This window comes from Ornithorhynchus anatinus, chromosome 4, assembly GCF_004115215.2.
Source record: "Ornithorhynchus anatinus isolate Pmale09 chromosome 4, mOrnAna1.pri.v4, whole genome shotgun sequence".
NCBI classification, from domain to species: Eukaryota; Metazoa; Chordata; class Mammalia; order Monotremata; family Ornithorhynchidae; genus Ornithorhynchus; species Ornithorhynchus anatinus.
Window position 1 is genome coordinate 77,868,648 of NC_041731.1, and position 26,982 is coordinate 77,895,629.

General features: G+C 46.9%; 1 protein-coding gene and 1 pseudogene across 3 annotated transcripts in view; both read right to left on the bottom strand.

Annotated features, from left to right (window-relative positions):
- ENPP2 (ectonucleotide pyrophosphatase/phosphodiesterase 2) overlaps positions 1-26,982 on the bottom strand; it is a 170,638-nt gene that overhangs the window by 26,725 nt on the left and 116,931 nt on the right. For all 3 annotated transcript variants that reach the window (XM_029063036.2, XM_029063037.2, XM_029063035.2), the window contains exons 13-19: positions 26,032-26,157; positions 22,346-22,377; positions 20,655-20,782; positions 12,018-12,105; positions 11,759-11,846; positions 4,725-4,897; positions 3,285-3,336 (exon numbers count right to left, since the gene is read on the bottom strand). In XM_029063036.2, the coding sequence (XP_028918869.1) occupies positions 3,285-3,336; positions 4,725-4,897; positions 11,759-11,846; positions 12,018-12,105; positions 20,655-20,782; positions 22,346-22,377; positions 26,032-26,157 (687 nt within the window). The remainder of the gene's footprint in view (positions 1-3,284; positions 3,337-4,724; positions 4,898-11,758; positions 11,847-12,017; positions 12,106-20,654; positions 20,783-22,345; positions 22,378-26,031; positions 26,158-26,982) is intronic.
- On the bottom strand, positions 455-557 carry LOC114811536 (annotated as a pseudogene).

Here is a 26,982-nt window from a genome sequence, read left to right on the forward strand (position 1 = left end):
GGTTGACAGGGTCAAAGGCGGTTGAGGGGTCAAGGAAGATTAGGATAGAGTAGAAGCTGTTGGATTTGGCAAGAAAGAGATCATTGGTGATCTTTGAGAGGGCTGTTTCAGTGGAGTGAAGGGGGCTGAAGCCAGGTTGGAGGGGGTCAAGGAGAGAATTGGAGAAGGGAAATAAATACGACTGAATGAATGAATACTATGTCTCTCACAGTCAATCACTTAATCAATCAATGGTATTTACGGAGCACTTATTTTGTGCGGAGCACCGTACTAAGGAGCTGGGGGAGTCCAATACAACAGAATAGGCAGACCCATTCCATATCCACAACGAGCTTACAGTCTAGAGAGGGGGAGACAGACATTAATATGCTCCCGATGAATATAATGTTTTATAGAATGAATCGCTATCTTTGGAGTACAATATCAGGGGAGAGCGCAAACTTCAAATTCTCTAGCTGTGTCCCGCATTTGGGGAAATCACAGGGGTCAGCACACCCAGAGTGCAATGGGTGATCCTCACCTTAAGAAAATCACCTATGTGATCACGATGTCCCCCCGCCTCAGACCGGGTCCATGACATCTTCTGAATGTTTCATCCCAAACAAGGGGAATTTAGGAGGCAGCAAGATGATCCAATCAGAAAATGTACCTTGGAAAAGGTGTGATTTATGCCAGAAAGCGGCGTGACTTAGTGGAAAGAGCATGGGCCTGGGAGTCAGAGGACCTTGGTTCTAATCCTGCCTCTGCCAATCACCTGCTGTGTGACCTTAGCAAGGTCATTTAACTTCTCGGTACCTCAGTTTCCTTCTTGAATTAAATCTCCATTTACAACCACTTCCTGTTCTGTCCCCTGATAGATCAGATTCATTTGAGAGGAAGGACATTTTTTTTAATGATATTTGTCAAGCGCTTACTAATATCATATTCATTCATTCATTCAATCGCATTTATTGAGAAATTATTGTATGCAGAGCACTGTATTAAGAGAGTACAACAGAACAAAAAACAGACACATTCCCTGCCCACAACGAACTTACAGTTAGCAAATATGTGACTTGACCAAGTCGCGTTAAATATAACACAAGGTCGGTTTTGTTACAAGCCGTTGCTTAGAAGAAGGAAAATCTAATTAATTAATTAATGATGGCGTTTGTTAAGGACTTACTACGTGCAAAGCACTGTTTTAAGCGCTGGGGGAGATACAAGGTGATCAGGTTGTCCCACGAGGGGCTCACAGTCTTAATCCCCATTTTACAGATGAGGGAACTGAGGCGCAGAGAAGTTAAGCGACTTGCCCAAAGTCACACAGCTGGCAAGCGGCAGACCTGGGATTAGAACCCGTGACCTCTGACTCCCAAGTCCGGGCTCTTTCCACTGACCCACGCTGCTTCTCGACTAGATCCAAAATCTAATTGGATTTTGGAGCAAATTAAACCAAAGAGGTCTTTGGAAGGCCAAATGACTGGACTTAGATTAGCATATTTTGGACACATCATCAGGAGGACTAATTCTCTGGAGAAGAAACTAATTCTAAGAAAAGTCCAGGGAGAACATTGAAGAGGCAGACCAGCAGCTAGATGGGTAGAGACCATAACAACGATGACGGAAGGGCCATTAGGAAGGTTGCGGATCATGGCAGAGTACAGGATGTTCTGGAGAAAGTATATCCATGGAGTCGCTAACGACTCGACGGCACTTCATAATAATAATAATAAGGAAACGATAGTATTAGGCCCCAGGCAATGTCATTCTGGCGACAGAGTCTACACCTACAACCTGGCTCAAACAGTCATGTCAGGAAGTTTGCTGGAACAGCTGTCCTCTTAGATACCCATTCAATATTCCCCAGTTTTTCTTCTAATAACCCTTCCGGGCCTACCTCTGTGAATTAAGCCTCTTGAGCCTATTGGCCCTTTTAATTCCTTAGGCTTGCCGCTTCCTCAGTTAAAAAAGTGTTTTATTCTCTCTATTTTGAATTTCTCACCTCCAAGCTTCAATTCGCATTCTTTTTTAAATGGTATTTGGTAAGCACTTACCATGTGTCAGGCACTGTTCTAAGCCCTGGGGTGGATCCAAGGTAATCAGGTGGGACATGTCCCACATGGGGCTCACAGTCTTTATACCCATTTTACAGATGAGGCAACTGAGACACAGAGAAGTGAAGTGACTTGCCCAAGGCCATATAGCAGACAAATTGTGAAGCTAAGATGAGAATCCTGGGCTTCCTGACTTCCAGGCCTGTGCTCTATCCACTCGACCACTCCGCTTCCCACACACCGCACTGCTTCGCACAGTTATAGGGTGCAGGATGGAGGTAGAGTAATTAGTGAACAGTGCCTACATATTTTGTGAATTTAAAAACCTCTTCAATCCTGTCTCCTCTCAGCTTTCATCTCTCCTTTCTAGCTCCACCCCCTTGATCATCTTGGTTTCCTGTCTTGGAATCCCACCCCCAAAATACTGCAATGTTTCTGGGGATGAGAACATGGGAAGAAGAGTCTGAAGTCCCAGGTTCTAGTTCTGACTCCGCCCCGGGCCTGCTCTGTAACCTTGGGTGCGTCATTGGACTTCCCAGGGCCTCTGTTTTCTTGGGTGTAAAATGGGCATAATAATCCCAGTCTCACAGGGATGTTGTAAGAATAAATTAAGATCGTTGCTGTGAAAACACTTTGAGAAAATAGAAAAACACTCTACAGATTCAAGAAGTGGTGATTATAATAATAATAATTGGGGTATTTGTTAAGCGCTTACTATGTGCCAGACACTGTACTAAGCGTTGGGGTGGATAGAAGTAAATAGGATTGGACACAATCCCTGTCACACACGGGGTTCACAGCCGCGACCCCCATTTCACAGATGAGGTAACTGAGGCACAGAGAAGTGAAGTGACTTGCCCAGGTTCACATAGCAGGTTACGAGTGCTGCACTAGAAATGTCAAGCAGAAATGACAGTAAACTTCTTCAAAATAGATGAATCAAGTTGATGTGACCCCAATCTCTTTGGAGCAGTCCCCGACTCCCCCGCCCCACCCATTTCAATCATAAGATACAGAATGAACTGACTGTTCCCTAAGAAGGATTTCATAGTTCACGGTATTTTGCTGGCATCTTAAACACACACAACTGGCATCTCTCCGACATGTAATAAACCGGGCTGTTTGCCAGTAAAAGAAATCAGTCGCCTGCTCAATAGTGATTTATGGCAAATGCTATAGCAAAGAGTAAGCCTGTTCCTTAGTTAAAAGAAAGAAAGTGAAGGGCTTATCGGTTCGAGTTTCCCTTACCTTCCATCGTTCCTTTGACATGAAGGCGTTTATTGAGTTCATCTAGTTTGTTCTTCGGGGCAAAATCCCAAAAAAGAAAAAAAAAAATTCACAATCACTGACTCATAGAGGCAGTTGTTTTGCACGGTCTCTCTGCTCAGCCATGCTTCCCCCCAAACCCCTCGATAACAGGGACCCAGCCAGAGACCCTGTCGCCTTACAGGGTGTCCAAACTGACCACGCCTCAGAAGACCAAATTAGTATTTTGAAACAGGGTTTTGAAACAGTTTTCAGAGACTCCAGAAAAAGAACAGGAGAAGTGCAAGAGTGGGTTGCAATTCTGTCCAGAGCAACATCGAGCCACACGTAACTAACTCGGTCATTTGACAGCTTTTCTTATTTAGGGTAGAGCCGTGGAAAAGTCTCTGCCCCCTTGTAGGGAACCCAAGTCTGGAGGGCATCAGCCCCTCCAGGTAGCCCTGATAATAGTCGTAATAATAATAATAATGGTGGAATTTGTTAAGCACTTTCTATGTGCCAAGCACTGTAGTAATAATAATAATAACAATAATGGTATTTGTTAAGCGTTTCCTATCTGCCAAGCACTGATCTAAGTGCTGAGGGAGATACAAGGTAATCAGGTTGTCCCACTTGGGATTCACAGTCTCAATCCCCATTTTACAGTTGAGGCAACCGAGGCCCAGAGAAGTTACGTGACTTGCCCAGAGTCAAACAGCTGACAAGTGGCAGAGCCGGGATTAGAACCCCCGACCTGCGACTCCCAAGCCTGTGCTCTTTTCACTGAGCCATGCTGCTTCTTGTGTACTAAGCACTGAGGTAGATGATGATAATAATAATAATTATGGTACTTGTTTAAGCTCTTACTATGTACCAAGTAGTATTCTAAACTCTGGGATAGATACAAGTTAATCAGGTTGGACACAGTCCCTGTTTCACAGTCTTCATTCCCATTTTACAGATAAGGTAACAGGCACAGAGAGGCGAAGTGCCAAGGTCCCAGACACGTGGCAGAACCGGGACTAGAACCCAGGTCCTTCTGACTCCCAGGCCCTTGCTCTATCCATTAAGCCATGTTGCTTCAGATCAGACGTTGTCCCCGTTCCCTTGGGGCTCCCAGTCTAAGTCTTCCGAATTCACTCTTCATTCATTCAGTAGTATTTATTGAGCGCTTACTATGTGCAGAGCACTGTACTAAGCGCTTGGAATGTCCAAATCGATAACAGATAGAGACGGTCCCTGCCCTCTGACGGGCTTACGGTCTGAACGGGGGAGACGGACAGACAAGAACAATAGCAATAAATAGAATCAAGATTCTATTTTATAGATTCTATAGATCTATATCTATAGATCTCTATTCTTTAGATTTGATCTATCTATAACCTCGGTACCAGCAAAACTGTTTCTTAAAGGCATAAAAGCTCAGTCTTCCTTTGGTTCTACCTTGTCATCGCACGTGCATCCTGCATCAAAATCAGACAGAGGGTACGTGAGCGAAAGGTACTGGGGCCTCGTCACTTCCTCCGGCATGGTGGGCTTGTACGCGTTGGTCCGTAGGATGTGGTTTAAGCTCCCGTGGGTCCCGTTGTTGACCGCCGGCTTTAAGCCCAGGAGATCTGGGGAGACAAATAAGAAGAAGAACTGTGGTATTTGTTGTACCAAGCACTGGTGTAGATTCAAGAGAAGCAGCGTGGCTCAGTGGAAAGAGCACAGGCTCGGGAGCCCGATGTCACGGGTTTGAATCCCGGCTCTGCCACTTGTCAGCTGTGTGACTGTGGGCAAGTCACTTAACTTCTCTGTGCCTCGGTTACCTCATCTGTATAATGGGGATTAAGACTGGGAGCCTCACGTGGGACAGCCTCATTACCCTGCATCTACCCCAGTGCTTAAAATAGTGCTCTGCACCTAGTAAGCGCTTAACGACTACCAACGTTATTATTATTATTGTCTGGTCCCACATGAGACTCAAAGAATATTGGCTCTGTTCGGTGTCTTTCCCAGAGGGTAATGAAAGCGGTTTGCAGCTGACTAAACCGAGCAGAGTGCAAACACTTTGAAAGTCAGAGGGCTAATTCAGAGTCTTAGACAACTGACAACTGAGGAGGAAATTCAGCGGAGACAAAGGGCACATTAGTGTACCTCATGTTGTACAACCAACAACCAAATGAAGGCTGGGGGAAGACTCACTAACACAGATAACAATAGACAAGGACCTGGGGAACATAAATGGGCAGGGATCGTCTCTATCTGTTGCCGAATTGTCCATTCCAAGCACTTAGTACAGTGCTCTGCACATAGCAAGCGCTCAATAAATACTATTGAATGAATAACCAAAGTTGAAGGTGTCAGCAAATAATAACAATGCTGGTATTTAAGCGCTTACTACGTGCAGAGCGCTGTTCTAAGCCCTGGGGTAGATACAGGGGAATGAGGTTGTCCCACGTGAGGCTCGCAGTCTTCACCCCCATTTTACAGATGAGGGAACTGAGGCACAGAGAAGTGAAGTGACTTGCCCACAGTCACACAGCTGACAAGGGGCAGGAATGTCATGATCGAAAAAGAAAGTAAGGGACCGAGAAGTAAGAGCCAGGGTGTTTTGTGCGAGAATAGGGTATTCCTTCCTGGATACTCTAGGCTAATAAGAGCCTTAGTGGAAGACTGGGGTCCCTTGAGACACACACTTCAAAAGCGAGATGGAGAAATTGGAGAGGATCCCGAGAAGAGAAGCAAAGATCAAGGAAGGGACGGAATCGAGGTCCTCTGAAGAAAGGTGAAGAAAGACCTGGTTCTAATCCCAGCTCCACCACCGTCTACTGTGAGACCTTGGGCAAGTCATTCTCTTTCCTCATCTGTAAAATGGGGTTAGGGCTCGTGAGCCCCATATGGGACATGGACAGTGTCCAACCTGCTTAAATTATAATAATAATAATGTTGGTATTTGTTAAGCGCTTACTATGTGCAGAGCACCGTTCTATGCACTGGGGTAGATACACGGTAATCAGGTTGTCCCACGTGAGGCTCGCAGTTAATCCCCATTTTACAGATGAGGTCACTGAGGCACAGAGAAGTGAAGTGACTCGCCCGCAGTCACACAGCTGACAAGTGGCAGAGCTGGGATTCGAACCCATGACCTCTGACTCCCAAGCCCAGGCTCTTTCCACTGAGCCTCGCTGCTTCTCCAATTATACCTATATACTAGATATAATAGATATAAATTATATCTATCGCAGCACTTGGTTCACTGTCTAGGACATAGTAAGAGTTTAGCAAGGGCCATTTAAAAAAATGGACCTTGGGTTATGGGTAACCATCTGCAATTCGAGGTTGCTTAGGGAAAGTACGTTCCTCGGGCACTGAGATCGGAACAAGGAGAAATGGATTTTCTATGCTGGGCTATACTGGGCTATAGGGAAGAGTTTGTTGATGTCAGGGAGAAACTGAATGGCCTAGTGGAAAGAGGACAGTCCTGGGAGTCATTCCTTTTGCCTGCTGTGTGACTTTGGGCAAATCTCTTCACTTCTCTGGAGCTCAGTTTCCTCAGCTATAAACTGGGGATTCATTGCCTGTTCTCCCATCCCCCTTAGTCTGAAAGTCCCATATTACCCTATTTAGTTTGTCATTACCCTATTTATTTTGTCATTATTTATTTTGTTAACGAGCTGTACATCACCTTGATTCTATTTATTTGCTATTGTTTTAATGAGATGTTCTTCCCCTTGATTCTATTTATTGCCATTGTTCTTGTCTGTCCGTCTCCCCCGATTAGACCGTAAGGACGTCAAACGGCAGGCACTGTCTCTGTTACTGATTTGTACATTCCAAGCGCTTAGTACAGTGCTCTGCACATAGTAAACGCTCAGTAAATACTATTGAATGAATGAATGAATAGGGATTGTGTTCAACCTGATCAATCAATCATATTTTTTGAGAGCTTACAGTGTACAGAACACTGTACTAAATGCTTGGGAGAGTATGATCTTGAATTTACTCCAGCCACTAGTATAGGGCTTGGCACACAGAAATTACCTTTTTTTCTGTTATTTCCTAGTTATTTCCTATGTCCCAGGCAGGGTATTGAGCACTGGGATAGATACAAGATAATCAGGTTGGACACGGTCACTGTCCCACATGGGGTTCACAGTCTTAATCCCCAATGTACAGAAGAGAGAAATGAGGCACAGAAAAGCAAAGTGACTTGCCCAAGATCAGTTAGCAGACAAGTGGTGGAGCTGAGAGTAAAACCCCAGTCCTTCTGACTCCTAGGCCTGTGCTCTATCCACCAGGCCACGTTACTTGACAAATACCAGAATTTTTATTATTAAAATGCCACAAGGGGATACTAGAGGAGGATGTGGAAATGCCTCAGGAAAGACGAGATTTCCCCATATGTCCCAGCGACTCAGGCATTCACTGCTCTGGGAGTTGAAGCCTGTGTCCTCCCTGGACTGAGGGGCAGGAACTCCAGAGCAAGGACCACACACGTCTCACGGTCCTTCCGAGAGCAGCTAGTAATAATAATAATAACTGTGGAATTTATTAAGAGCTTACCCTGTGCCAGGGATGGAGAGTGGGGCATTCTGAGAGAGGTGTTTCCATGGAGTCGCTATAGTTGGAGATGACAGCATAAAACACGTGCCAAGCACTGTTCTAAGCTCTAAGGCGGTAGCAAGTAAATAGAGTTGAGCACTCCCTGTCCCTAGTGGAACTCTCAGTCTTAATCCCCGTTTTACAGATGAGAGAACTGAGGCCCGGAGGGATTTGCCTGAAGTCACACAGCAGACACGTGGCAGAGCCGAGATTAGAACCTGTGACTCCCAGGCCCATGATCTATCCCCTAGGCCACGCAGATCTCTCGGCGAGACTGCTGAGGGAAGATATCCAGAACCCCAGAGAATGCGTTTTCACTCCCCGCAGGACTAGAAGGTTGTAATGGAATTGGAGGGCCGTACTTACCTCTCATAAACCACGGTGCTATACTTTGTGCTTGTGTATGTGTCACTGAGCAAGAAATGTAAACCCTAATCACGATAATCACAATAGCGGTATTTGTAAATCGCTTATTATATGCCAAGCGCTGCACTAAGCCCTGGGGTATATACTAGATAATCAGGTTGGACGCAGTCCACATCCCACATGATGTTCACATTCTGAATAGGACGGTGAACAGGCAGGGAATCTCCATTTTACAGACGAGGAAACTGAGGCTCAGAGAAGCCAAGTGACTTGCCCAAGTTCACCCAGCAGGAAAGTGGCAGAGCGGGGATTGGAATCCAGCTCCTTTGATGCCCAGGTCCGTGCTGTTTTCACTAGGCCACGCTGGCATGAGGGCTTCTTAACCCAGAGTTTGTCAGGAATGCGGAGCCCCCTCAAGGTATCGAAGAACCGAGTGCCACTGTTAGAGCCGTTACGTGTTGTAGCGTTTCGATTCGACCCTCCGACTACGAAGGGAGAGAGGGCTTGGGCCTTGTTCCCGGAATTTTTATGTTCCTCTGATTTTGCTGCATTTGACTGAAAGAAAACCCTAAATGGAGCTCCCTCCTAAACACAGAATCAGGCTTCAAAATGAGTCTGCAGAGCTGGGAGGTGCCAAGCGAGGGCCACGGGGACCCATCAAGTTTTCCAACCCCAGTCTCAGGAGCAGCTGCCCGATGCCGACCTGTGCCCCACTTGGGGCTCTGACCACTGGGCTAGCGGGCGTCCAAGAGTCCTCTCGGTAATCTGACCGCCCACCCCGCACAGCTGCAGTCAGAGAGAAGGGATCCCGAGAGACACTGACAGCAAACCAGTTCCCCAGTGGTCAGGGGCAGCTCTGCCATCCGATCCGCTCCACGGGCGGAGGAGGGAGGCTAGAGGACACTTCGGCTCTGGGCCCAGCCCCACCAGAGAGAGATAAACAAGCATGACGGAGGTAGAAAGAGACACCCAGAGGCTTGCCTGAGGTCAGGGCAGAGCAGGGAAGAGCCGACTGAGAGAGACAGCAGCGGCAAAGGGATCCGGACTCGGAGCCCGGACCTCATTTATCATTTCATTTAATGGCAACTGTTGAGCGCTCTCCGTGCCAGACGCTGTACTAAGTGGTGGGGTAGATACAAAGTAATCAGGTTGGACAAAGTCCATGGCCCACGTGGCGTTCAGTCTTACTCTCCATTTTACAGACGAGGTAAATGAGACACAGGTAAATGAAATGACTTGCCCAAGGTCACACAAAAGACAAGTGGCAGAGCTGGGATTAGAATCCAATCCAGGTCCTTCTGACTCCCAGGCCCTTGCTATATTCGCTAGGCCATGCTGCTTCTCCACTCTAGTCTCTTTTGTTCTAATCACCAGGCTGCTTCCCAAGCTACTTTTTTTTCCTAATGGTATTTGTTAAGTGCTTACTACATGCTAATCACTGTACTAAACTCTGGAGTAGATACAAATTAAGCAGATTAGACATAGTCTATGTCCCATGTGTGGCTCACAGTCTTACTTGCTAGTTACCTCATCTGTAAAATGGGGATTAAGACTATGAACCCCAAATGGGACTGGGACTTTGTCCAACCCGATTTGCTTGTATTCACCCCAGCGCCTAGTACACCACAGTAAGCACTTAACAAACGCTAAAGTTATCATTATTATTACTCTCCATATTACAGAGGAGGTAATGGAGGCCCAGAGAAGCAGAGTGGCTTACCCAAGTTCACACAGCAGACAAGTGGCAGAGCTGGGATCCTCCTTTCCCTCTGCTCCTCCCCCTCTCCCTTCCCCTCCCCTCAGCACTGTGCTCATTTGTGTATATATTTTATTACCCTATTTATTTTGTTAATGAGGTGTACATCCCCTTGATTCTATTTACTGCTATTAAGTTGTCTTGTTTTTGTCTGTCTCCCCCGATTGGATTGTAAGCCCGTCAGTGGGCAGGGATTGTCTCTATCTGTTGCCGAATTGTACATTCCAAGCGCTTAGTGCAGTGCTCTGCACTTAGTAAGCGCTCAATAAATACTGCTGAATGAATGAATGAATGAATGAAAAGTGGTGGAGCCAGGATTAAAGCCCAGGTCCTTCTGACTTCCAGTCCCATGCTCTTTCCACTAATAATAATAATAATAACTGTGGTACCTGCTAAGCATTTACTATTTGTCAGGCACTAAGTGCTGGGGTGGATAAAAGCAAATTGGGTTGGACACAGTCCCTGTGGGACTCACAGTCTCAATCCCCATTTTGCAGATGAGGTAACTGAGGCACAGAGAAGTGAAGTGACTTCCCCAAGGTCACACAGCAAACCCGTGGCAGAGCCAGGACTAGAACCAGGTCTTTCTGACTCCCAGGCCCATGCTCCATCCATGATGCTTCTCACGCTTCTTTGATCTAATCGCCAACTTCCTTCCCCCGGCTACTTGGGTAGGACCCTACTCTTTCAGAGACCGAAATGTAAGGAGAGAACCATTCTGAGCACAGAACAGCTATTGGTGGTCCCTGCCTCTGGGGTCAGAATGGCAGGAGATCATCATCATCAGTAGTGGTGATTAAGCACTTACGGTGTGGCTGACACTGTATTAAGCGCACGGGAGAAGCAGCGTGGCTTAGTGGAAAGAGCACGGGTTTAGGAGTCAGAGACTGTGGGTTCTAATCCCGGCTCCACCACTCATCAGCTGTGTGACTTTGGGCAAGTCACTTCGCTTCTCTGTGCCTCATTTACCTCATCTGTAAAATGGGGATGAAGACTGTGAGCCCCACAGGGGCTAACCCGGCTACCTCGTATCAGTGCTTGGCACATAGTAAGCGCTTAACAAATACCATCATTATTATTGTACGCTACAACAGTATAACAGACACACTCCCTGACCACAACCACAACGAGTTTACAGCCTAGAGGCGGGCTTACAGTCCAGAGGGGGAGCTCATAGAGTCGAGAAGCGTACCTAGGCTTGATTCCCATTCCCCGGATGGGAATCGGGGTGAGAAGTTGCTCTCGTTCATTCATTCACTAGTATTTATTGAGCGCTTACTATGTGCAGAGCACCGTACTAAGCGCTTGGAACGTACAAATGGGTAACAGATAGAGACAGTCCCGGCCCTTTGACGGGCTCGCGGTCTAATCGGGGGAGACGGACAGACGAGAACGATGGCGATAAATAGAATCAAGGGGAAGAACATCTCATTAAAACAATAGCAATAAATAGAATCAGGGCGATGTACATCTCATTAACAAAATAAATTGGGTAATGAAGATATATACAGTTGAGCGGACGGGTGCCGTGCCGAGGGGATGGGACGGGAGAGGGAGAGGGCTGGGCAGGTCTGAGAGGCTGGTTTTCACTCTGAGAACGGCCCCTCTCCCCGACAGCGATAGGAGGATCGGGACGCTGGGACTTCCGTTTGTCTATCCAGTGCACAGCCCTGACTGAAGAGGCCGGGTGCGGGCAGAAAGACAGAGGGGCCTCGTGAGCAGGCGCGGAGACTGCTAGAGGCGAGAGCGAGTCAGATGAGCTGCTTACCACACATGACGTTGTAAAGTTCGATATTTTCAAATGGCGGCACCTTGGTCTTGTATTTAAAAGTTGGGCCATAACCTACAAAGACGGTCTTCCAGAGAAAAGCAAGGCACAGATGATTCACACGGTAAATGAGCGGTGTTATCGCTTTCCCAAATTTGGGTTCCTCCCTCCATCCTCCCCACGGCCCAGCTCAAGTTCACACGTGTTTGGGGTCACCCTCTGTATCCCAGTTTGACCCAAGGAGTTCTGGGGTTCCTACCTGCATGCTGTTGACCTTGTTGTCAAATCCATGGTCTCCCTGGAAAAAGCATTTCCCCGATGGCTTCTTATAGACATCTACAGATTTCCTACCAGGGAATAGATCACAGTCAGTCAGGGAAAAATGTTCGGACCAGGAGGGCATCCCGCCACCTCGCACTGGTTTTATTTTTCAGAAGCACTTTCGCATCCATGATTTTGTTCCATCCTCCCACCATCTCCGGAAAATAGGGAGGCAGCCTGGCGTAGTGGAAAGAAAGAGAGGGAGCCGAGAGCCCCGGTTTCTAAAGCCAGCTCTGTCACCGGTCGTTTGCATGATCTTGGGCAAGTCACTTCCCCAGTCGGGACTTCCCCAGTCGGGACAAATTTCCTAATTCGTAAAGTGAGGGTAGGATTGATTTCTCTCCCAGCTCTTAGAGTGTGAGTCCTGTGTGGAGCCAGTACTGTGTTTGAACTGATTACCTTGCAGCTACCTGAGTGCTTGGCGTATAGTTAGCGCTTCAAAAGTACCATTTTTATAATCCTCATTGTTATTAATCTGTGCTGAGGGAAATTTATGTTGCAGAACTCACCTGGTCTGGTTTCGTGTGTCGATGAATATGCCATTTTCTTCCGACCCTGCAGGTCACTATATCCAAACAGACCTTGATGATGGGCTACTTCTCTAATCATATCCTAGCAGAGGGGCAGAGTGCGAGTACCCATGAACCGAGGGTGCAGTGCTCTGTACGCACAGGTGTCCAATACAGCGCTTAGCGTAGGGAAGGAACTCGGTTAATGCTGATATGAGGCAGAAGGTGGCCAGGAGTGAGGGAGGAGGACTCTCTTCAAGCTGGAGGAGTCGATCAGAAAACATCTGGAGTCCAGGAACAACTCGGTGAGGGTGAGGGTGTGGAGTCTGGGCCTCGGTTTGACTTAATACTAATCCTGCTGGTACTTCCTGTTGACAGATTTCAACTGCATCCAACCTGTCTCATATCTACCGCAATGCTAGCACAGTGCTTGCCAAGCACTCTCTAGACTGTGAGCTCGTTGTGGGCACGAATGTGTCTGTTTGTCGTTCTCTTGTACTCTTCCAAGCGCTTAGCACAGTACTTTGCACACAATAAGCGCTCAATAAATACGACTGAAAGAATGAATGAAGCCAGGAAGACTTTTTTTTTTGAAATATGGGCCGGCAGCGTTCGGAAGAGAAGGACACGGGGTGGGGTGGTTACTAGTTTAGTGAATGCCTTTTTCATGAAGCATTTTTTAGAATGTGAGCCCTCCCTGGACTGTTCCTAATTCCTAGCTGTGTATTCTCTCCTAGTGCTATGCTTTATAATGCCATGCTTTACACATAGTAAATGCCTAATAAATATTATTGGTAGTCTTACTTCTTGGGCTAGTGAAACAAACAATGCCCATCCACCTCCGCATCAAACAGAAATTCCTGACCATCGGCTTCAAAGCACTCAATCTCCTTGTCCCTTTCCTTCGTCGTTTCCTAATACAACTCAGCTTGCACATTTCACTCCTCTAACACCAACCTACTCACTGTATCTCGATCTTGTCTATGTCTCCGCCGACCCCTAGCCCACGTCCCGTGTCTGGTCTGGAGCTCCCTTTCCCTTCATATCCAACATACCACCGCTCTTCCCACCTTCAAAGCCTTATTAAAATCACATCTCCTCCAAGAGGTCTTCCATGAATAAGCCCTCTCATTTTCCCTACTCCTTCTCCCTTCTGTGTTGCCAGAGCACTCGGATTTACACTCTTCGTTCTCCTCACCCTCAGCCCCACAGCGCTTATATACTTATCTGTAATTTATTTTAATTTCTCTCTCTCCTAAGCTCCTCTTGGGCAGGGAACGTGTCTGCTGGCTCTGGTATATTGCACTCTCTTAAGAAATTAGTATAGTATTCTGCACAAGATAAGCAACCAATGAACGGGAAGGATCAGTTGATTGAAATAATAGAGGTACAGTCTCAAAAGTGTCTTCTTACCTTCCCCTTCCTTCTCCCCTTCTCCTTTCCTTTGGATTTCTCTATTTTCTCCTCCTCCCCTTATTACTAGACGTGACTCCCTGTGAAATAGTCCCTCCTCTGTCAGGGGGTTGCAAAAATTATGCCACAATAGGAAATATCTGTACATTTCGTCCATTTGAACTGTGCATGTTATGTTATGAAGATGATGGTATTTTTAAGCACTTATAATATGCAAAGCACTGTTCTAAGCGCTGGGGGGGATACAAGGTGATCAGGTTGTCCCACGTGGGGCTCACAGTCTTAATCCCCATTTTCCAGATGAGGTAACTGAGGCATAGAGAAGCTAAGTGACTTGCCCAAAGCCACACAGCTGACGGGCGGCGCTGCTTCTCTGTTATGTTTTTCCCTCGGGGTCTACTGGGTGTCGGAAGAGCTGAGGATCAGGACCATGACTGAAACAAAATCATGTCCCTATCTAGAGTCCTCCCTGATCAAGGCCAATGCGGTTGGTGGTGAAATTCAACCAGAGGAACGTGTGTCTAGAAAGGCCAAATCACGCTGCCAATCAATCAGTCTAATAGTAATAGTCTGGACTGCAGGTTTTAGACTGTAGACTGTAACCTCTAGATTGTAAGATCATGGTGGACAGAGAATTTTTCTACTAACTCTGCTATACTATAGTTAGAGAAGCAGCGTGGCTCAGTGGAAAGAGCACGGGCTTGGGAGTCAGAGGTCATGGGTTCGAATCCCGGCCCTGCCACTTGTCAGCTGGGTGACTGTGGGCAAGTCACTGAACTTCTCTGTGCCTCAGTTACCTCATCTGTAAAATGGGGATTAACTATGAGCCTCATGTGGGACAACCTGATTACCCTGTATCTCCTCCAGCGCTTAGAACAGTGCTCTGCACATAGTAAGCGCTTTACAAAATGCCAACATTATTATACTGTCCCAAGTGCTCAGAAGAGTCTTCTGCGCACAGTAAAGGCTCAATAAATACGATCGATTGGAAGTAGTTTTAGTGGTAGTAAAAATAGCATTTATCAAGTGTTTACTAGAACGATAATAATAATAATTATGATGGCATTTGTTAAGTGCTTACTATGTGCCAATCACCGTTCTCATCACTGGTGGAGTACAAGGTAATCAGGTTGTCCCACATGGGGCTCCCAGTCTTCATCCCCATTTTACAGATGAGGCAACTGAGGCACAGAGAAGTGAAATGACTTGCCTAGAGTCACACAGCTGACAAGTGGCGGGGGCAGGTTTAGAACCCATGACCTCTTACTCGGGCTCTTTCCACTGAGCCACGCTGCTTCTCTACTTCTGTGCTTCTACTACCCGCTGAGCACCGAATCAAATGCTGGGAATGTGTACACAGTTGGGAATTAGGTATGGACACTGTCCCTTTAGGGGGCTGGTCAATCAACCAATAGAATTTTAATAGACCCAAACTATGTGCAGAACACTGTGCTTGCAGGGTTACAATAAAGTTATCCCTGCCCTCAAGAAGGATCACTAAAATAAGTTAACAACAGGCCTTTGTTCTAAGCCACCAGGTTTGACGCCTGCAGTGCCTCTTGCTGTTTACACTTTTGCCCTTTTTTCTCTTGAGGCTTTGTCCCGAAAAAATCCACTCCTTTCTGGTTCTCAGTTTGGACCCACATATTCTCCCCAGCCCCTGGTACCATTCTTGCTATATTTTGGCGGCTTGATAAAGGTAAATGATTGAAGACTGTTGGCAGGACAGGAACAGGAACTGGGACAGGAACTGTGCCCAAACGATTAGCTTGAATCTACCCTCACACTTGGTACAGTGCCTGGCACATAGTACTCGCTTCCCGAATACCATAGAAAGGGTTATCCAGGTCCATTGATTAATAGGCACAATTTCTGCATCCCCTCGCGCCGATTGAGCACCTGCCGGGTATCAAGCACCGTCCTGGGCACTTGGAAACGCACGGTAAAAGGCAAAATCCCTGTCTTTGGGGAGGCTATAGTCTAATTGGAAATTGGGCAGGAACAACTTTCCACCATCATACATCCGATTGGCCAGATGACAAATCATCTAAATCAAAATAAGCAGATGTCTAGAACCCCAGATCCTCAACCACCTAAGAAATCTCCATCGTACCAGCTAGTTAGCCAAGTAACGTCCTGAAGTCACAGAAGGACGATGGGGTGGACGGTCCCTGTTTTCCTCCTTTTTTTTTTGTCCCTTGGGTGTCAGAAATAATTCAGCTGACTTTAATTTCAGTTGCTTTATTCTAGAATATCTTTCCTGCCATCACAGCAGCGGAAATTGTCGTTTAACCACATCCTGGCCCAGCAGCTCGCTCCCTTTCACATTGGCCTTCCTCCTTCCCATTCTTCCTCCCACAACTCCAACCACCCTGCAGACAGCAGTAGCAGCAGTAGGAAACCAAAACTCGCGACTTGGGGCTCTCCACCAGTCACACTGCCTCTCATCTACTTGTCTTCAGGACACGGTTCACGTCCTCCACTCCAGGAGGGCTCACCTTCTCCCGATTCCATAGCTGAGCAGTGTCATTCCCTGTCTGAAACCTCAAATCGTATCCCTCTCGCTCCTTCCAAATTCCAATCAATAACAGTATTTATTGAGGGCCTGAAGGCAACATGTCACAAAAAGAGGTAGGGAAAGTGCAACAAAAGTAAATTAAGGATGTGGTCCTGCCCACAAGACGCTCACCATCTAATTGGAGAGTAAAGTAGTCACATACTATATATAGTGGGAGCAAGTAAAAACACAAAGAGGTAACTTGGAAAGACAAATAACTGTATCTTAATGTAAACTGAAATGTGTTAATACCCCTAGTATAAACAGGAGATTCTGGCTTTGAATCTCAGCATTGTTCTTTCCCACTAGATTGTGGGAAGCTACTTGAGGCCAGGGATCTTAATGAGGTGTCCATCCCCCTGATTCTATTTATCTCGATGATGTTGTTTTTGTTTTGTTCTGTTTTGCTCTGCTGTCTGTCTCCCCCGTTAAAACTGTGAGCCCGTCATTAGGCAGGGATTGTCTCTATCTGTTGCCGAATTGTCCATTCCAAGCGCTTAGTACAGTGCTCTGCACATAGTAAGTGCTCAATAAATACTATTGAATGAATGAATGAATTATGACTACCAGCTCTATTGCACTGTACTATCCCCAAGTGCTTAGTCCAATGCTCTGCACCCAGAAAGAGCTCAATCCAAACACTGGTGTAACAATCAGTGGGTCAGTCAGGCCATCGTATTTATTGAGCACTTACTGTGTGCAGAGCACTGTAATAAGCACTTGGGAGAGAACAAAATAGCGATAAACATGCACATTCCCTGTCCACGAGTGCTAAGGGAGGTTATGGGTAGTACCTGGGAAGGAAGGGGACCGATCAGGGAAAGCTTCCTGGAGGAGGTGGGATTTCAGGAGGGATTTGAAGATGGGGAGAGCTGTGGTTCGGCACACTTGAAAGGGGAGGAAGCGCTATATGAGCAAGTGATCCCAAGAGGGAAGGGTGAAAGCAAAGGGCAGTGGGGAGGTTTGTTTGGGCATAACATACAATGTCAACCAAGGATTGTGGCTGAGGATTGACAGTGAGTAAGAAGAGAAGTTGGTGGAAAGCCTTGAAGCCAACGGTCAGGCGTGCCTGTCTCGTGCAGGGAGAGACTGGTGACCCTTGGTGGCTTTTAGAGAGGAGAATGATGTACGTCGAGCAACACTGAAGAACAGAGAATATCAGAAGCAAAGTCAGTTGTTCTTGCTCTTAAGGAGCTTACAATTTAATGGTTGTGTTCTTGCCACCGGGTCCACGGCAGTGATGGCGACCGAGGGACAGATACGTTAAGCAACTAAGAAAACGGAAGTTGGAGTAACTACCGAAGCTACGACCAACATTTGGAAATCCCATAGATTTGTGGATCTGGAATGAATGGAAAAATCCCTCGCTTCTCTTGGAAAAAGATGCTCCAAGAAGGTTTGTGTATAAGGGGATGACCTAGCTGCTCAACGATGAACTCTTTGGAGTGTTTCTGAGGCACGGGATATATTCTCTACCAGAAATGAAGGAAATTGAACCGTTTCTGTTCAATTTCAATCATCCACGGTGGTATAGCAGGGTTAGATCAGCTTGACGGAGTGGATAGAGAATGGGCCAGGGAGTCAGAAGTCACGAGTTCTAATCCCAGCTCCACCACTTGTCTGCTGTGTGACCTTGGGCAAGTCACTTCACTTCTCTGTGCCTCAGTTACCTCGTCTGTAAAATGGGGAGTGAGATGGTAAGCCCCACATGGGACAGGGACTGTGTCCACTTCATTTGCTTTCATCTATCCCTGCACTTAGTAAAGTGCCTGGCACGAAGTAAGTGCTTAACAAATACCATTATTATTATTATTATTATTATTATTATATTCCCCACAAACAGGAGCCAACAGCCTCCTTTCCTTGTCTTAAAGAAGACCCGTGCTGGGCTCCATGGAAGCTGAGTTCCTCCAGTGGGGAAGGGGTGTGTGTGCGCCTGTCTGTGCGTGTGCTTCCGCTACTCGGTCTCCTCCAAAACCAAGGAACTGAGCAGCAAGAGGTGTTCAATAAACGATGATGGCATTTGTTAAGCGCTCACTATGTGCCAAGCACTCTTCTAAGCGCTGGGGTAGATATAAGGTAATCAGGATGTCCCCCATGGGGTTCCCTGTCTTAATCCCCCATTTTGCAGATGAGGGAACTGAGGCGCAGAGAAATTAAGTGACTGGCCCAAAGTCACACAGCTGATAAGTGGCGGAATCGAGATTAGAACCCACAACCTCTGACTCCCAAGCCTCTACTCTTTCCAATAAGCCACGATATGATTGACCAATTGATTCCTGAAGTCTTTTCCATAAATATCTGTGGATCAAAGTTTGGACTTGGCTCCGACCAGGGCCGAACCAATGCAGCTCTTTCAGGAGTAGCAAAATCCAGAAGGAACAAAAAAAAAAATCAACTAACTTCTGAGACTTTGTTTCCTTTTCAGATGCTGATGTGTCACTTCTAAGGGATTTCCAGGCCCCTTATCATATATATTGATTTTGTGAACTCATTTCATTTTTTCCAGTTTGAACTAGGTTCTTCTACAATTATTTACATGTATAACATTTGTATCCAACTGGCTCTTCCCAATTAGATGGTAAACTTCTTGGGGACACGAAATGAGTCTTTTACTTTTATTGTTCACTCCCAAAAGCCCAGCACAGTCCTCTACCCACCAAGAGATGCAGCAGGACCTAGAGGAAAGAGCGTAGGGCTGGGAGTCAGAGGATGTGGTTCTAATCCCGACTCTGCTGGTTGCTCGCTGTGTGACCTTGGGCAGGCATTTAATTCCTCCATGCCTCAGTTTCCTCATCTGTAAAATGGAGGTTCAATACCTGTTCTCCCTCCTACTTAGACTGGGTCCAACTCGATAAATATGTAATAATAATAATAATAATGTTGGTATCTGTTAAGCGCTTACTATGTGCCGAGCACTGTTCTAAGCGCTGAGGTAGGTACAGGGTAATCAGGTTGTGCCACGTGAGGCTCAAAGTCCTAATCCCCATTTTACAGATGAGGTCACTGAGGCACAGAGAAGTGAAGCGACAGGTGGCAGGTGGCGGAGCCAGGATTAGAACCCACGACCTCTGACTCCTAAGCCCGGGCTCTTTCCACTGAGCCACACTGCATCACTCTGGGTGTACCTACCCAGTGCTTAGAACGGTGCTTGCCACATAGTAAGCGCTTTACAAATACCATTTAAAAAAAACAAAGAAGGCCCCCTATATAGTGTTCTGCCCCCATTAGGTACTTATCCAGAGCTTTGCACCCAGTAACTGTCCAGTACAGTGATCTGCACCTAGTAGCCACCCCGTACTATGCGCCATACCCATTAGGAGTCCAGTCCAGTGCTCTACACACCATCAGGGTAAAACAGACAAGCCTCAATTCTGGCCTGAGAATCTGCCCAGAGGAATCAATAATCTCGGTAGCGTCAAGGGCCGTGGTCTGCTTAGTCCCTGCCTCTGCCAGTCAGTTACTCACTGAGCACAAGATAGGCACTCAAGAAATACTACTGAATTACTGTATTGAGTTGCCAAATTTAGGCTCAACAGAATTCCTCCTAACTAAGGTACCTCGTTTCCCTTCTCCCTTACCTTGTCCTGATTGCTCTGAACTCTAAGTAGTAATAATAACTCTTGCGTTTGGTAAACGCTTACTATGCGCCAGGCACTGCACTAAGCGCTGGGTGGGAATGGGCTTGGGATCATCCGATGAAATAAAGAGGTGGAGGGAGAAAGAGACAGAGGCAGGAAGGGGGGAGTGAAAGAAGGAGCTGGGTACTGTGAAGGGCTCCAGATTCCATTAAAAACAAGCAGAGGGAGAGAATCACTATTTCCGAAAGTCCCCATCCCTGTCCCACGTCCTCTTTATCCCCATTTTACAGATGAGGCAACTGAGGGCAGAAAAGTGAAGTGACTTGCCCAAGGTCACACAGCCGCCAAGTGGCAGAGTTAGGATTAGAACCCACGACCTCCTGACTCCCAGGCCCGCGCTCTATCCACTACGCCACGCAGCGACTCCCCCCGCCCCTTTCTGCCCCCCGCGGCAAAAGGGGAGAAGGAGGAACCTGCAGCCTGGGAAGAGAGGGCAGAGAGGATCGCCGATTTACCTTGCCACATGCCATCGCCGGTCCACCAGCAGATGGATGTCCTCGATTCTGCGGTTGTTGGCGTAATGCAAACGTTTGGGGAGATGCTGCTTCAGGTAGGGCTTAAAATGCTGATCAGGTTTTCTGCACTGAAATACCATGAAACCGGAGATGCGTGGGTCAGGGTGGAAGACTCGCGGGTGGGCTCCGTGGAATTTATTCATATTAATGTCTGTCTCTTCCCCTGGACTGCAAACTCTCCGTGGACAGGGAACGCATCTACCGACTTGGCTGTACCGTCCTCTCCCAAGCGCTTCGTACAGAGCTCTGCGCACGGTAAGCGCTCAGTAGATACCAGTGACCACTGATTGATTCCGTCCTGAGGACTCTGACCCCTGCCCGACTGACTAGTGACCAGACTGTTGAAGAAAATATTTCCTCCATCCTAAAGACTGATGGTTTGGGCTACTCTATTTGAGCAGCGGATGCCATCTCTTTGGCCAAAGGCTCTTAACTCCACCTTTAAGTTGGGTCGTTGAAGGGTTGGCCTTGATCAGATTTACGTTTTGTGGAGAACGATCAGTTTGGCTGTCTGATTTAATGTAAATGAAAGCTGGTTACAGGATTATCAATCAGTGAACAAGGAACTCCGACGGCAAAACATCAGAGGGAAAGTGAGGTAAAAGAACAGATTCTCGAGAAGATAGATCAGTGACGCCTTTCTTTATATACCCGATGCACACCTATGGAGTGTAAACTATATAATTTAACATACCGTAATATAACCTAGTGATAAAAATAATAATAATGTAAAGATAGTGATAGCCTAGTAGGCATCTATGTAGTCAGAGGTGAACATATCTATCAACCCGTGCTCTTCCAAGCAGTCAGTACAGTGTTCTGCTCACAGTAAGCACCGAATGAATATGATGGATTGACTGACTACCTTGTGAATTGAGGAGGTGGAGGAGAGGAGCAGAATGGCCTAATGGGTAGAACATGGGCCTGGGAGTCAGAGGACCAGTATTCTAAGCCCAGCTCTGCCACTTGCCAACTGTGTGACTTCGGGCAAATCACTTCACTTCTCTGTGCCTCAGTTTCCTCAACTGTAAAATGGGGATTCAATACTTAGACTGTGAGGCCCATTTGGGACGGGGACTGATTTCCCTGTAACCACCTCAGTGCTTAGAGAAACGCTTGATGCATAGTAAGTGCTTAACAAATACCAACGTTATCATTATTAATATTATTACCATTTAAAACATTAGAGGGCTATATATGCCTCCGTATAGATATAGGATTGATAATCCTATAGTCAGGATTCATTTACATCGAAACAGGCAGGGGAACTCGGTGTTCTCCAAAGAACATAAATCCTACTGAGGCCAACGCTTCAGCAACCCAATCTAAGGGTGAAGTTCAGTACCTTTGGCAAATAAACATATTTTTATGTATTTCGGCCCAAGAATCAATATTCGCAGAATGGTGAACGATCACTTTTCATTTCTAATGGATGGTGGAAATGCCCCATTGGTCCAAGGCTTTGCCAGGGTTTCCTGGAGTCTCCGGCTGCTTCCTAGTAGATCGGCATTCGCCGAACTGCCACACGCAGCTGGAGCTGGGTCTCGAGGCAGCGGAGGCCGATGGAAAACAAACATGGAAAAAAAACCACTGGAGAGTTGCGGTGGCGTCTGCCGATCTGAAATACTTACCGTGAGGTTGGCGATAATGGCCTTGGGATCATCTGTTGAAATAAAGAGGTGGAGGGAGAAAGAGACAGAGGCGGGAAGGGGGAGTGAGAGAATGAGTATGGCACTGGGAATGGCTTCAGACTTCATTAAAAACAAGCAGAGAGAGAGAATTTCTATTTCTGAAAGGGTCTACACCGAGGCTGAACTGAACTAGGATTCCGCGCAATTCCCAAAGACGCTTCCCTGGGAATTTCTCAGGAGGGCAGTGGACACTAGTGAAAAACTACTGGTGAAAAGGAAGCAGCGTGGTCTAGCGGAAAGGGCACGGGCTAGGGCGTCAAAGACCCCGGGAGAGAATCCCGGCTCTGTCATTTGTCTATGGGTAAGTCACTGGCTCAGTGGAAAGAGCCCGGGCTTTGGAGTCAGAGATCATGGGTTCGAATCCCTGCTCTGCCACTTAGCTGTGTGACTGTGGGCGAGTCATTTAACTTCTCTGTGCCTCAGTTACCTCATCTGTAAAATGGGGATTAAGACCGTGAGCCCCACGTGGGACAACCTGATTCCCCCGTGTCTACCCCAGCGCTCAGAACGGTGCTCGGCACATAGTAAGCGCTTAACGAATACCAACATTATTTCTCTGTGCCTCGATTTCTTACTCCTTGCTACTGTGAGCCTCCAACTCCTACTGTGGACTGTGACCCCCGCGCGGGACAAGGACTGTGTCCAACCTGATCATCTTCTATCTACCCCAGTGCTTAGTGCACAGTCATTCATTCATTCATTCAATTCAATAGTATTTATTGAGCGCTTACTACGTGCAGAGCACTGTACCGAGCGCTTGGAACGAACAAGTCGGCAACAGATAGAGACGGTCCCTGCCGTTGGCCGGGCTTACGGTCCTTGCTACAGAGTAAGCACTTAGCAAGTGCCACAGTGAATTAATTTATCGAATGAAGGAAACCGCTGTCATCTGAAAGATAGTACTGTCTCTCCCTCTCCCCACCACCAAAATGAGAGCTTTGTTTGGCGACCCGCCAGTTTTCGGGAAGACTGGACTCTGTCAAACGTGACCCATAGCGGGGGACCGCTGGGGAAAGACGCAGGGCCGGCCAGCCAGCCGGGAAGACGGCAGTCCTCGCGAGGAGGCCGAGAAAAGACGGGGCTACCAAGGGCCGGGCTGGGGTGCAGACTAACCTGTGAGCCACTGCGGGGACCTGCCCAATGCAGAAAGGAGAGTCAGCCCCCCCCCCCCCACCGCTCATTTTAGCACCACCCGAGGTCACTGCTAGGACCGCTAAGCTGTAAGCTTGTTTGGGTTTTTTTAAACGGTATTTGTTAACAATAATTAACAATAGTATTTGCTTACTGTGATAATAATGATAATAATGAGAATGATGGCATTCGTTAAGTGCTTATTATGTGCAAAGCACTGTTCTAAGCGCTGGGGAGGATACAAGGTGATCAGGTTGTCCCACGTGGGGCTCACAGTCTTAATCCCCATTTTCCAGATGAGGGAACTGAGGCACAGAGAAGTGAAGTGACTTGCCCACGGTCACACAGCTGACAAGTGGCAGAGCCGGGATTTGAACCCGTGACCTCTGAATCTGAAGCCCGTGCTCTTTCCACTGAGCCACGTACCATACTGAGAGCTTGTTGGCTACAAACTGATGAGGTGAGACACAGTCAGTGTGCCATGTGGGGCTCATAATCTTAATCCCCATTTTACCGATGAGGAAACTGAGGCACAGAGAAGTTAAATGGCATAGCATGGCTTAGCGGAAAGAGCACGGGCTTGGGAGTCAGACGTTGTGGGTTCTAATCCCGGCTCCGCTTGTCTGCCGTGTGACCTCGGGCAAGTTGCTTAACTTCTCTGTGCCTCAGTTATCTCAGCGCTTAGAACAGTGCTTGGCACATAGTAAGCGCTTAACAAATGCCATCATTATTATTATGACAGTTGTCACCCAGGAGAGCGGTCGGCAACTATCTTCCGACTGTTCACGCTTTTGGAATCAGATTCAGATATTTCCAGGGAATATTACTCCATCCTCTCTGGCCTGCAGACCTCTAGGGCTTCATCTCCCCCATCCTCTAACAAACAGCAGCGTGGCTCAGTGGAAAGAGCACGGGCTTTGGAGTCAGAGGTCATGAGTTCGAATCCCGGCCCTGCCACTTGTCGGCTGTGTGACTGTGGGCAAGTCACTTCACTTCTCTGTGCCTCAGTTACCTCATCTATAAAATGGGGATTAAGACTGTGAGCCCCACGTGGGACAATTCCCCTGTGTCTACCCCAGCGCTTAGAACAGTGCTCTGCACATAGTAAGCGCTTAACAAATACCAACATTATCATTATTATTATTAAGGGAATCCCTCAGCAGAAATAGGTGTTTACGATGTTTATTTCCACCCATCTTCAGTACTTTGCGCATGTTTATTCAAAGGTACATTCCATTCTTTATTTCGATTACTCTGTTCAAAAATATGTTCCCATCTGTCTTCCCCTGCTCCTTGTGTTCAGGGAATGTGCCCGTTCTTTGCTTTGTACACTCCAAGAGCTTAGTCCAGTGCTCTGCACTTAGTAAGCACTCAATATATACCATTAATTGAGTGAGTGATTGCTCCTACTATGGCTATTGGCTATTTAATAGTTTCCTCCTTCCCTCCCCACCACCTCTGTTTTACTGAGCAGCTTGGGGGAAATAAAATCACAATCATGGATTGTAAAAAAAAAAAAGTCTAAACGATCCTATCCCAAAGGGGATCGTTCTGTAAATAAACCAGATGCTGATTTTAGGAAACAAGATGCCTGGGACAGATTCAACAAGGCTCAGCCTCCAGGTTAAGAGTTTCCACTGCACGTGACTTTCCCTATAAAATCCTTCTCAGAGACCCCCGCTGACATAGCCTTATTTTCCAAACAAACACAATGGGCTGCTTCTTTTGTTCTGGGTTTGGCCAACTAAATTCCCGGGCCAAAGTCTACTTTCGGGGGCTACTGTTGGGTGTCCATCAGGATGCGGCGGTTACCCACAGAAAGCTCCCTCGGGGGAGACAAAATTAAGAAATACTATCTGACGTAGCCGCTAAGAATGGACTCACATTAATTAATGTTCCAAGCAAGAAGTGCTTCTAAGCACTAAGAAAGGTTCACCTGAAAAATCCTCCGTGTCCTCCAAGAGGCCTTCCCTGATTAAGCCCTCATCTCTCTTACTCCCTCTCCCTTCCGCGTCACCCTTGCACTTGAATCTGTATCCTTTATTCACCCCACCCTCACCCCCGTTGCACTTTAGTACGTGTGAGAAGCGGCGTGGCTCAGTGGATAGAAGGTGGGTCTGGGAGTCAGAAGGACCTGGGTTCTAATCCCAGTGGGCCACAAGTCTTAAGACCCCAAAGCACCTGTAAAATGGGGATAAGACTGTGAGCCCCATCTGGGACAGAGATTGTGTCCAACCTGATTAACTTGTATCTATCCCGGCACATAGAACGGTGCTTGGCACATAATAAGTGCTTAACAAGTACCATATCTGTAGTCTATTTATTTATATTAAATGGTTATCTAGCCTGTAAGTTCCTTGTGGCCAGGGAACGTATCTATCAACTCTGTTCTGTTGTACTCTCCCAAGCAATAAATACCATTTATCAATTGATGGATCGGTGGTTCGAAAACCACTCTCCCCCAGGATAGCTCAGTGTTTTAAAAATGTACTTACATTTAGCATTATTGTTAGACTTCGAGCGAATCCGTCCCAGGGCACCAGGCACTAAAATAATATCATCCACGTTGGTCAAGTACGAGCTCAGAAACTCAGTTCGTTCACACGTGACGTCCTCCATTCCTGCAAGGGAAAAGTAATTTCTTTCCGCGTGACATGTAGATTCAGATCTCAAAATAAATACGCTGATACTTATTCAAAACTCAAGCATCTTTTTACGTACTTCAAAATCATTTTTTAAAGTGCAAGAAAAGTTTTTTGTTTTCCCCAGTGATTAAATATTTAAATTGAAAGTTCCTCAAGAGCAGGAGATATATCTTTTATTTCTATTTTCTCATATTAATCAATCAATGGTACTTTTTGAGTGCTTACTGTGTGCCAAGAACTGTACTAGGTGCTAGGGAGAGAGCAATACACTGTACAGTTGGTAATAATGTTGGTATTTGTTAAGCGCTTACTATGTGCAGAGCACCGTTCTAAGCGTGGGGTAGATACAGGGTCATCAGGTTGTCCCACGTGAGGCTCACAGTTAATCCTCATTTTACAGATGAGGTCGCTGAGGCCCAGAGAAGTCAAGAGACTCGCCCACAGTCACACAGCTGACAAGTGGCAGAGCCGGGAGTCGAACCCATGACCTCTGACTCCGAAGCCCAGGCTCTTTCCACCGAGCCACGCTGCTTCCCCATGTTCCCTCCCCACAAGGAGTTCACAGTCTAAAGGTAGGGACAGACACTGAAATAAATGAAATAAATTATTGATAGAGGAATGGGAGAATATGGGGATGTGTGCTTAAGTGCTCTGGGGATGGGGTGAATGTCAAGGGCTCCAGGGTTATAGACCCAAATGCGTAGGCAATGTGGAAGGAGAGGGAGTTGGAGAAATAAGAACCTAATCAGAGAAGGCCTCTTGGAGGAGGTGTGATTTTAGTAGGGCCGTGAAGACGGGGAG